The sequence below is a fragment of the Alligator sinensis genome, unplaced genomic scaffold (assembly GCF_000455745.1).
Source record: "Alligator sinensis unplaced genomic scaffold, ASM45574v1 scaffold1266_1, whole genome shotgun sequence".
Taxonomy (NCBI): Eukaryota; Metazoa; Chordata; order Crocodylia; family Alligatoridae; genus Alligator; species Alligator sinensis.
In genome coordinates this window covers 280573-292909 of record NW_005842929.1, presented here as the reverse complement: position 1 = coordinate 292909, position 12337 = coordinate 280573, and the positions used below count along the sequence as shown (strand labels likewise).

The following is a 12337-nucleotide window of genomic DNA, read 5'->3' as shown; positions in this document are numbered from 1 at the left end:
AGCCTTGTCCCCCCTGTCCGTCACCAATTGTTTCTGCCCATTTAGCAGGGGTCCTATTCCTCCCTGGGCCTTCCTTTTACTCCCTATATATCTAAAAAACAATTTCTTGTTGTCTTTTACTTGGGTTGCCATCCTCAGCTCCATGGCAGCTTTGGCCCGTCTAACTGCCTCCCTACAAGCACGAGCAGAGGAGGTATATTCGTCTTTGGTGATCTCTCCCTGTTTCCACTTTTTATGTGCTCCCCTTTTGTCCCTTAGGGTGCCCTGGATTTCTCTGGTCAGCCAGGGAAGCCTCCTGGCCCCTTTCCCCCTTTTGCCTCGCTCGGGGGATCGTCTTGCTTTGTGCCCGAAGGATCATTTCCTTAAGGCACAGCCACCCTTCTTGGGCTCCCATCACTTCTAGCATGCTCACTTCTCCCCACATCTTGGTGTCATCTGCGAACTTGAACAAGGTGCTTTTCACCCCCTCGTCCAAGTTGCCGATGAAGATATTGAACAGTGCAGGCCCGAGGACTGAGCCCTGGGGGACCCCACTGCCTATGTCCCTCCAGGTCGAAAACGACCTGTCCACCACCACTCCCTGGGTGTGGCCCTCCAGCCAATTTGTGACCCATCTGACTGTGTAGGCATTGACACCACAGCCACTTAATTTTTTAATGAGGATGGGGTGAGAGACAGTGTCAAATGCCTTCCCAAAGTCTGTATTATATGTAAATAGAGGTGCTATTTAAAGGGGGGGTTTATGGAGAACGTGCTAAAAAACTTGCAGCAGCTTCAAAAATGGTAAAATGTATCAATTTTGGATGAACTAAGTCTATGGGTACTATATGCAAATTACTACAGCTATGTTTATTTCAAGATCAGTTTTTTCAGTTTTGTTCCTCACTTCCATGTACTCAGGGAGCATAGTAGTGTAGCAGTGACAGTAAGGAGGGGGCAGGAGCTACACGACCCCCCCAGATTTATTATCCCTACTGTAGCAGTGGAAGGTTGACAAATTCAATACAAACCTACAATAATAAGATTCTATATCTGGAAAACTATATCAAATTTATCAACTTTTCATATATAGAATCGAATTATTGGGGGGTTATCTTATGTCCCAGGGCACTAAGATGTGCCTGCTCCTTTAAGGGCAGAAACAGCCTAGCCAGAGAGCCCTGTAGGTTGCCTAAGCAGCAGGCTAATGAGGGAATTAGTTGGCACCTGCATGCAGTCAGCTGACCGGAAGGAGGCAGGCCCCTGGGAAACATACAAGTCTCTTGGCTTGGGCTGGCAGGGGTTAATTCTCTGGCAATCGCCAGAGGAAGGAGCTGCTGCATGAAAGAGCTGCCCTTAGATGTATGGTTGTCTGGTTTGCTGCCTGCAGGACTCATAAGGTACCCTGGGTAGAGTAGCATGCTAGACTAGGGGAGAAGTTTGCCTTCTCAAAGGGGCAGAGTGTGACCCCATCATTATTGTTAAGTTATAGCCCGGGGGCTGATGTTTGTGTTGTCTTTTGAACTGATAGTTTGGGATGAGGCTGTGAGGGGAGATATGGAGGCCTCAGTGCCCAAAGGAGGCACACGATTGACTTGGGCCACGTCAGCAGCTGGCTTGGTGCTTGAGTTGTTACACAGCCTGTACAGGGAGGGTGCATACAAAGCATAGAGCATATAAGGTGCCAGAGAGCCTGGCGCCAGAGGGGCACAACAGAGAGCTAGCACCTCAAAGCCAGATCCAACACAGTGGCCTTAGGCTAGAAGGCCGAGCCACATTAAAGAGGCCATGGCCAAGTAGGTCGAAGCCCCAACATTCGTATAACACCTGTGAAGCATGGGACGTAGTATGGGGAGGTTTGGAGCCATGCAATCAGCCCATAAGGCTTATGGTGTCTCATGAGGCACCGACTTGGGTGAGACCCAGCAAGGGGCACAAGAACCTGTTGGGTCTAGTAGGGTTCAACAGGACCATGGCTACACAAACTCGTGGGCAGCCTCCCTACTTATTCTTTTTCCAAGAACATGTGGCAGGCGAGACTAGAAGGCACCCTCGGGCAGAGCAGGCACAGTCACAGAGCCCTAGGAATATCATGGACATCCCTAGGGACCCTGTGCGTGATATCTTATAATCAGGGTCATCTTATATTTGAGTAAATATGGTACTCAAGACATGATTAACTTGTTAATCAAATCTTAAGTGTACCATCTGCTAGGGACCTCAGAGTCAAATAGGAGTTACAGTGGAAGCTGGAAATTTCTGCCCTAAAGAGATGGGCTTCCATGATGCTACAGAGTGAGCTACTGACAATTTAGCAAAGGTGTGACAGGGTTAAACCTGTCTATGTGCAGCTACTAAGAGAGGATAAGTCCCACTGAGGACTGGATTCTGCCCTTCCCGCATGCAGCCAGGAAAGGACCAAAACCCCAGGCAGCCATTCAAGCATCCCCGTGCCTCCATTTCGGTGCAGAAACCAGTTTCCTCACTTAATAAAACATCTCTCAAATATGGAGGACTGATTTTGAGGGGGAAGGTGCATGTAGTGTGCAAATAAATATGATCTATCATAGGGCTGGCAACCCCAATGATTAACACTCCATGTAATCTAATTTAATATCAATCATCTGAGTGTATTAAGAAAGGCAACACTGATCTTTAGTGTTGCTTGCCAACTGGATGGGATACTGAATGAAGATGTTTTGCATATTAACTGAATTCAAGTTAATTTCCTCAGTCTCATAACTGTTGCAGAAGATGGAATTTTAGCCTCACAATTTATGTGCCCTTGTGGAGCTTGTTGAGATGACCAAACATCTGCTAGGGGAATCTCCCAGACAGAAGATATATACCTATGCATCCATCTTTCTGATATCTTATGCATGAGGTACGTATGCACCTATGTAAGATCTACCCTTGAACATATATTATGTGAGTAATGAGACTTGGTATTACACAAGAAAATTATCAAGAGTTCCTGCTGCAAAAAGTTTACGGTTGAGATATGTTGATAGCTTAAAGAAAAGTTAATGGGATTTTTTTTCTTTAAGTTAAATATTTCTACTTCACCCCATTGTAGATTTCAAGAAAGAAGCAAGTCCTTAGCAGGGATCTGAATGAAACAGATATAGATGACCTAGTCCAAATTATTAGGTAAGGTAATTATGTTTTGAGATAAGGATAAGTCCACAAAAATGAAACAGAAATTGAACACTGAAACTTACTTCAAAGCTGATTTCAAAGTTGTCCTCCAAATACTTTTCACTGCAATTTATGACTTCCTATAACGAAAGTAGCATATATACCATTGTATGTAACAGGTTCTTTAGAAATATTTGAAATATGCAGAGATAATTTATACTTACTATATAATAAGGCAGCATTTCTTTAGTTCCCATTATAGACCTCAATTCAGGAAAGGATGGGAATAAAATCAACAGGAGTTAAGCACATGCTCAAAATGAACGTAGGCTTTTGAGTATGATTTTGCAGTTTGTAATAGGGCAAAATTCTCAATGAGTTGCAATGGCAATTTTGTCTGACAGAACTACAGAATCAGGCCAATTTCATTACAAGGAAGGAAAGCTGTACATAAAAAAGGCACTGCTTTCCAGTGAGGATGGACAAACTTTTGTTTACATCTTAAACACAGTTTTTTCCAAGTGTAAGCTGTCTATCCACTGGTGCAAAGACCAGTACAACCCCTGCACTGACCCCAGAGTCTTGCTTACATGAGACTATTGCTTCTCTCAGAATGTGTTTCTCCTGGCCAGCTATTTCACAACAGCTTTTCTCCAAAAGTCTACTGAAGCCTTCTTTCAAAACTTTCCAACACACTTTGGGTATGTATACATGGCACAGCAGCGTGGAGTGCAGAGATCTCCCAGCTAGTTGAGACACCGGAAGCGGCAAAGCCATTTTAGCACAGTGCTCAAAACACAGCTATTTATTTTTTTCTTCACAGCACTACAATGTGCTATATCAAGTTTCAGTCAAATTTCCATTTAGTTATCTCTTTTGGTGCATCTCCAAAGTCAGTTAAATAAGTAAGATGTTGGTGTGCCAGGGATGGGCTCAGGGGCCTGCCCAGAGCCCAGGCTGGCTGTGGCAGGCAGCTGGGAGGCTGCAAATGGCTGTACCAGGGTCCACAGAGCCCCAGTCCAGCTCATTGCTGGCAACAGGTACATGCGCATCTCAGGCTGGACAGTGGGGAAGAGGCCAGGGCTGCATTGCCATAACAAGGATTGGGCTTCTTGCAGCTCCCCTACTGTTTGCCCCAAGGTGTGTGTGCATTCACTGCTGGCAACAAGCTGGGTTGGAGCTCCGCGGACCACACTGCAGCCACTTGCAGCCTCCTAGCAGCTTGCCACAGCTGGCCTGGGCTCTGGGCAGGCCCCTGCCACCTGCCATAGAGCCCAGGTTGTTTGCAGCAGGCAGTGGAGAAGCTGCACCCGGGTCTGCAGAGCCCCAGCCTGGCTTGTTGCTGGCAGCAGGTGCATGAGCATCTTGGGGCGGAGAGTGGGGGAGCTGGAAGGGGCCTGATCCTTGTTATTGCAATGCAGCCCTAGCCCCTTCCCTGCCATCTGCTCTAAAGAGCACGTGCCAATGTTTTCATGTGCCATGCTCTGGCACATGAAAAATGTTTTCATGTGCCATGCTCTGGCACATGGGCTGGGGGTTGCCAACCCCTGGGCTAAACCTTTTTTCATGACAGTTCTTTGATACACCTTTTTGTATCTGTTTTAGGAAAATAAATTCACTAATGACGATATTCATTTTCAGTTTACTAACCACTGTTCTTACACAGGATGAATTAAAAAGAAAAACAATTCATAATTCTCTAGTAATTTTCTGGTCTACTGGCAACGAATTCTGGTCATAGTAACGTTTATAATTTCTTATCCTAATAACATATACATCTGTAAAACTAAATAAAGAATTATAACATGCGGATGACAACAACATGCGGAAAACCAACCACTGGCTGACATCTTTTATATTCACTAAAGCAGCAAAAACTAAAATCGGATTTTACCTACCAGTCCTAGTCCAGCCTGATCATCTTCAAGGACACAGTGTTTGTGGAATGCCATAAAAGAAGAAAGTGATACCCCATCAAAATAGATATTAACAGGCAGTTTGCCCCATGGATCATCTGGACGTTCCTATTTAAGACAAAAGAAATAAAGTATTACCATATCAGGATCCATATTTCACAAACACGAAGAACAAAGGCAAGAATACCCAACTACCCGTGGGGACATGCGTCTCACAGGACAATCACCCCCACTCTGATCTCTCAATTCTAATCCTCAAAAGGAACTTACAAAACATCTTTCGTAGATGAGACTACAAACTTCACTTCATAAATCTACTGGATACCAAAAATTGTGGACTCAGTATAGATTGGATTTATGACACATTACAACCTGCCTGACATGCGATTCACCAGGTACCTGCCTGAGATTCACCAGGTACCTGCCTGACCTGACCGTTTACATTTTTCTTTTCCTCCACCTTTTCTTCCGTCCTCTCCCCTACTTTTTCTTTGTCTTCCTGATTTCCAACTATTTTCTTTTTCAGAGAGCCTCTTTTTTACCTTGTATTATTACCACTGTAGTGTTTCCCTTTGGCTTTCCCCCTCTTCTTCCCTCTCCCTTCCCTGCTTTGCCTTTTGTTTTTCTAATTTCTACCTATTTAGATTTTCACTGATATCCTGTCACATTTTTAGCTTCTCTCATTCCTGTTTTCCTGATCTCCAACTATTTCCTTTTTCACAGATAGAATACAAGGTAGAAAAGAGGCTATCACTGTAATGTCTCCCTTTGGCTTTTTTTCCTCTGCTTTCTTCCCCCCTCCCTTTCCTGCTTTACCTTTAGTCTTTCTAATTCCTACCTATTTACATTCTTGCTGACATCCTGCCACACTTTTATTTTCTCTTATTCCTTGGAGTCTCAGACCGGCAGAGACTCCCTATGCCTGAAGGATGACTGTGCCCGATAACTTACTAAGAACTTTTTTCCAACTACTCAGTTAGTCTAATAAAAGATATCACATCTACTCAAAGAACCACAATAATTACAGTAACTCGCCCCTATTATATACTAGTAGTGTTTACACTGCAAGGTGATTTAAGAGAGATCTAGAGCCTACCAGCAGCTACCCTAGGTGTCATAGGCATAGGCATCATAAATGCCTAAGTATGAAAACAGGAAAAGGGCCAACACAATGCCCTTAAAAGGCAAAAAGGAGGACCTGGGGAGCTACAGACACACTTACATAACCCTCACCTCAATACCTGGGAAGTAACTGGAGCATATACAGAAGTCCATTTTCAAGCATCCCGAAAAGGCAAGGCTGATCATAAAGAAGCAGCATAGACTTACTAACCAAGACCAAACAAACTTGCCAAACAAATCATGCCAAACAAACTTGATCTCCTTCTTTGACATAGTAACTACTTGGGTGGATGGTGGAAATGCAAGATACAGTATATCCAGACTTCAAAAAGACTTTTGGCAAAATCCCACGTGACCTTCTCAAAAAAATTGGATAAATATGGGTTAAACAAAACTAGTATGAAGTGGATAGATAATGGACTCAATAGCTGCAATCAAAGTGTAATTATAAACAGATCTGTGTCAGAATGCCACAAGGTTTCAAATGGAGTCCCACAGGGATGCTGGAATAGAGAGCTTCTTGAGCAGACTTGCAGACAACATTAGAAAGGACTGTGCATATGGTGGAAAACAGAAGCACAATTCAGAAGAATCTGGACAGATTGGAAAGCTGGGCTGGAGCTAACAGGATGAAGTTTAATAGAGACAAATGCAAGGTGCTATACCTTCAGAAGAATTATCAATAACAAAAATACAAAACGGGGGACCACATAGCTGGATGGCAGTACCAGAGAAGAATCTAGAAATCTTGGTGGATCGTAGACTCAATATGAGTGTATAGTGTGATATAGCTGCACAAAAAGGCATATGAGGTTTTGGGATGCATCAGCAGGAGCATTAGGTGCAAGACACGGAAGGTGATTGTGCCTCTCCACTTGGACTGGTTAGGTCTCTTGTAGAGTACTGCATGAAGTTTTGGGCTCCACGTTTTAAAAAGGACGTGGAGAAATTCGAGGGGATTCAGAGGTGGGTAACAAAAATGATAAAGGGCTTGAAAGCCAAGTCATATGAGGAGAGGCTGTAGGAAATTCGTACATTCAGCTTGTGGAAAAGGTATCTAAGAGGGGATATGACAGCAGCCTTCAAATGCTCGAAATGCTTCTATAAAAGAAAGAAAATACTGTTTCTCTCTTGCTGCAGAGAGCAGAACTTAAACCAATGGCTTGAATTTACAGCAAAGTAGGGTTAGACTGAACATCAAAAGAAACTGCTTCACTGTTAGGATAATGAGACAATGGAATAAACTGCCTAAGAAAGTTGTGAAATTTTCATCACTGGAGGTGTTCAAGAAGAGGTTGGACAAGCATTGGTTAGGAGCGATGTAGGATTAGCTATGCCGATAGTATATTATGGGCATCTCTCATGCTTCTGGGTTTTGCTGGTTGTTACGTGGGGCCAGGAAGGAATTTTCTTCCCTTCCTATTGCTACTACACATTGGGTTGTTTTTTTTATTTTATTTTTTTGCCTCTCTCAGAAGCATTGGGTGTTGGCTATAGTTAAAGCTGGAAATTTTGACTGGGGGAGTGTGGCAATACTATGAAACTAAAATCTGGAGGTTTTGGCCTGAGGGTCTTGCCCCTCTGCTTAGGGTCAGACAGATTGCTGTATTATGGCCAGGAAGGAATTTTATCCTATGGTTAGATTGGTATGGTCTGTTGGTTTTTCCCTCCCTTTGCAGTGGGAGGCATGACCTTCTTCCTTGGATCTCTCAAGCATATTTTAACAACTATCACAGCAGTCCTGCTGTCAGTCTCTGTGCCACCCTCCTCTACCCCCTTTTGAATCTTCCCAGCTGGTACAGGTAATAATCTCTGTTGTGCTTTCATGGGTAGGCAAGCAGACTAGGATAAGTGTTTGTTTTTGTGTTTTGTGGTGTAAGCAATAAAAGGTTGGGCTGCAGACCTGTCTCTTGCCTCTTTTATCAGAAGCCAATTTGCAAATTTACATGTAATCCAGGTAATATACCCTAAATGTAATACGTATGAGGGCCTTTTATGAAAAATACCCCCAAAAAACCACTACAATATTCCACAAATAAAAAGCATGGGAGACAAGGATACCACCAAAGCTAGCCACTGTGATGGTAAAGGTTATTCCATTAACATAGGCTTAAATGATTTTAGGATATTTCCTCATGCTACAAAGGGAGGCAAAACCTCCAACAGTCCTTGCTAAATCTGTTAGCTCCAAGGATCAGAAAAGGATTTTTTCCCCTCGAGTCAATATGTTTGATCCTGAGCAGACTAGTAAAACCCTCCAGCCATACATCTGACTACTAACAGAAGGACTAGTGCATACAGTCAGTCAATCAGAACTACTACTTTCAGTGACCAATAGCTACTTCTTTTGAGAAAGCAGAAGGAGGGGGGATGCTGTTCTCCCCCAACCCCCTCTCCTACGAGGAAATGAAGCCTTCATAATGGAAATAAAAATTCTTTCCTGGCTCCTACAGGCAACCAGCAAACCCTTGAATAATGGAATTACCTTCTGCACAGAAACAGTTCCTTCTAAAGTCTAACCCAAATGCTTGCATCCACATATCCAGATTAATCAAGAAGGCACCCTATCAGACTCTCCTTTTGTTATCCAATCTACATGAGGGAAATAAAAAAAAAATATGCTACTTATACAATTTCAACCATTACTTAATGCTTCAAGACCCAAGATCCCTCCCCATTTCCACATCTGGAGGTCTAAAAAAACTCCATAACACAAACTCAAACATATTCTGTTATGATTATGCCATCAAAGGGGGGTGGGTGGTCAATCAACAGTTCTAGCCCAGGTCATGCCAATCACAGTAGTAACAGCTTACATAGCACAAGGGAACCCACTCTGACGAGAGCTCAAGGAAAGGTCACGTCCCATCACATAAGGAAACTCAACTGCCTGTACACAAATGCCAGGAGCTTGGGTAACAAGCAAGAGGAGCTGGCTCTTCTGGTTGATGAAGATTATGACCTTGAAGGGATAACGGAGACCGGTGGGACTCCTCCTACAACTAGCTGGTAGGTATAGAAGGCTATACCCTCTACAGGAGAGCTTGTGTTGGGAAGAGGGGTGGGGGTGTAGATCTCTATGTCAAGGAGCAGTACTCTTCCCTTCAAACTGAGTTAATTAACCATGGAGGGTGTCTTGAGACCCTCTGGGTTAAAATACAGAGGGGGGGGGGGGGAGAGCATGGGGAAGGGTATATATTCGTAGGAGTCTATTACAGACCTCCTAACCAAGAAGAAGAACTAGATCTTGAATTCAACAGGGAGCTGGCCGAGGCTGCACGTTCACGATGTATGATTGTCATGGGAGACTTCAACCTTCCTGACATCTTATGGGAAGAGCACACAGCCAGGTCTGACCGGTCACAACTTCCTCACCTGCACTGATGACCTGTACCCAACGCAAGAGGTCTACAGGCCAACTAGGGGAGAGGTACTGCTGGATCTGGTTCTGGTTAAAGGGGATGATCTGGTGACTGATCTGAGGATCAAAGGTGACAGCGACCATGATCTGATTACTTTCTCTGTCCAATGCTGGGTGGGCAAATCCCTCAGTAAAACAGAAATCCTCAACTTTGGGAAGGCTGACTTCAACAAACTCAGGGAACTGGTCAGTCAGGCACTAAGGGACCATGGCTCCCTAGGAAGGGGAGTCCATGAGGAATGGTTGTTCCTAAAGAACACAATCCTCAAAACGCAAGGGAAGTCCATCCCGTCCCGCAGGAAATGCACTCAAAGGGCAGGGAAGCCCCCTTGGGTCAACAGGGAACTTCTGGGCCTCCTGAAACAAAAAAGAAGCCTACATCAGATGGAAAACTGGAATCATCACCAAGGAGGACTACTCTGCACTAGCCCGTACCTGTAGGGAGTGGTCCAGAAAAGCCAAGGCAGCAACTAAACTCAGGCTAGCCACTGGAATCAAGGATGACAAGAAGTCGTTCTTCATATATGTGGGAAGTTGGAGGAAGAACAAAAGCAATACTGTCCCCCTGCAAAATCAAATGGGGCAGCCGACATCTGATGCCCAAGAAAAGTTCAGTCTCCTGAACGATTACTTTGCATCAGTTTTCCACCCACCCAAGGGAGTCACATTGTCAGACAGGACGCAAAGCATTCAGGGCTCGGGAGATGGGCCCACAACTGACAAAGGTCAAGTGAGAAAACACCTCAAGAGGCTTGACATCCATAAGTCTGTGGGCTCGAATGGATTGCACCCAAGAGTCTTAAAAGAGCATGCCGTATGGCCAAGATATTTGAAAGCTTGTGCTTGGGTGATGTACTGGAAGACTGGAAAAGAGCCAACGTGGTCCAAATCTTCAAGAAAGGGAGGACAGAAGATCCAGGGAATTACAGACCTGATGTTCATCCCTGGAAAGATCTTGGAGAAAATTATCAAGGGATCCATCTGCAACAGGCTAATGGAAGGCAACCTGCTGAATGCCAGCCAACATGGTTTTATTACTAGAAGGTCTTGCCTGACCAACCTGATCTCCTTCTATGACTAGGTGACGCATTGCCTGGACAAGGGAGATGAGGTTGATGTCATTTATCTGGATTTCAAGAAGGCCTTTGATTTGGTTCCCCATGATGTCCTCATGACCAAGCTGGGGAACTGCGGCCTCGGTCATCTCACAGTCCGATGGCTGGGGAACTGGTTCCAGGGTCGGACCCAAAGAGTACTAGTTGATGGGAACAAATCAATGTGGCGCAAGGTTACCAGTGGAGTCCCCCAGGGCTCAGTGCTTGGGCTGGTACTCTTCAATTAATCTTCACTGATGATCTGGATTTTGGTGTCAGATGCGGACTGCCAAAGTTCGCGGACGACACTAAACCATGGGGGAAGGCGATCATACTGGAGGGCAGGCTGGCCTGGACATGCTTGCAAAGTCGGCAGACCTAAACCTGATGGTATTCAGTGTAGAGAAATTCAGGGTTCTCCACCTTGGGAGAAAAACCAGCATCATACTTACAGGCTCGGCAGTGCTATGCTTGCTAGCACTGCGACTGAAAGAGACTTGGGGGTCTTGATTGACCAGAAGATGAACATGAGCCACTAACGCGATGCTGTGGCCAGAAGAGCAAACCAAACTCTGGCATGCATCCACCGATGCATCTTGAGCAAAACCAGGGACGTCATCCTCCCACTTTACTCAGCTTTGGGGGTCACAGCTGGAGTACTGCATCCAGTTTTGGGCCCCACACTTCAGGAGGGATATAGATAACCTTGAGAGAGTCCCAATGAGAGCCACCCATATGATCAAAGGCCGAGAGAGCAAGCTTTATGAGGAGAGACTAAGGGACATGGGACTCTTCAGCCTGGCAAAGAGAAGGCTCAGGGGGGACTTGATGGCTGCCTATAAGTATATGGGGGGGATGCATCAGGATCTGGGAGAACAATTGTTCACCAGGGCTCCCCAAGGGATAACTTGGTCTAATGGCCACAAACTTCTAGAAGGCCGATTCAGACTTGATTCAAGGAAAAACTTCCTTACAGTCCGCATGTCCAAGATCTAGAGCAGACTCCCCCTAGAGGTGGTGCAAGCACCTACTCTGGACTCATTCAAAAGGCATTTGGATGTTTACCTTGCCGGGATCATTTGATTCCTGCAGACTTCCTGCTTCTGGCAGGGAGGCTGGACTCGATCTCATGAGGTACCTTCCAGCCCCTAATGTCTATGAAAGCTATGCAATCACATTTTAGTTCATTATACTCTACCATTAGCAGTTGGGGAGCAGGAGTGAGGGGAGCAGGGTGCACGTGTGCCACCCACACGTGTACCTGCTTACCTCGGCGGAGGCGGCAGTAGCGGAAGCAGCAGCGGAGGAAAGCAGCGGCGGGGGCAGCAACAGCTGATTCCCCCCTAAGGTAAGTGGGGTAGAGAGCGCAGCACAGCTGAGGCGGATCCGGAGGGGAAGCCCTTTGGCGACGCCTTAGCTCACCCGGCAGGGAGCCGTGCTCCCGAGCCGCGCGCGCGAACAGTGTGCGCAAACAGGCGCGCTCTGTAAGAGCGCGCCGGCGTTTGCGCCGGTGTTCGCATAAGGCGGGCGCGAGGGAGCTGCACAGGGTAGCTCCTCCAGGGAGTAGGCAGCGGGCGCACCTCTGCAGTCATGGTGATGCAGACGCGGAGAGCAGCTGCCAGGGACCCTGCCCGGGGGCTGCCGCCTACCATGGGGTCTTCTGAGGC

At 45.8% G+C, this 12337-nt stretch overlaps 1 protein-coding gene across 1 annotated transcript in view; it reads right to left on the bottom strand.

The window, feature by feature from the left end:
* Positions 1-12337, bottom strand: part of RNF17 (ring finger protein 17) — a 118958-nt gene that overhangs the window by 17162 nt on the left and 89459 nt on the right. Inside the window, exons 32-33 of the mRNA XM_025192461.1 lie at positions 5016-5141; positions 3201-3257 (exon numbers count right to left, since the gene is read on the bottom strand). Coding sequence (XP_025048246.1) covers positions 3201-3257; positions 5016-5141 — 183 coding nt within the window. The remainder of the gene's footprint in view (positions 1-3200; positions 3258-5015; positions 5142-12337) is intronic.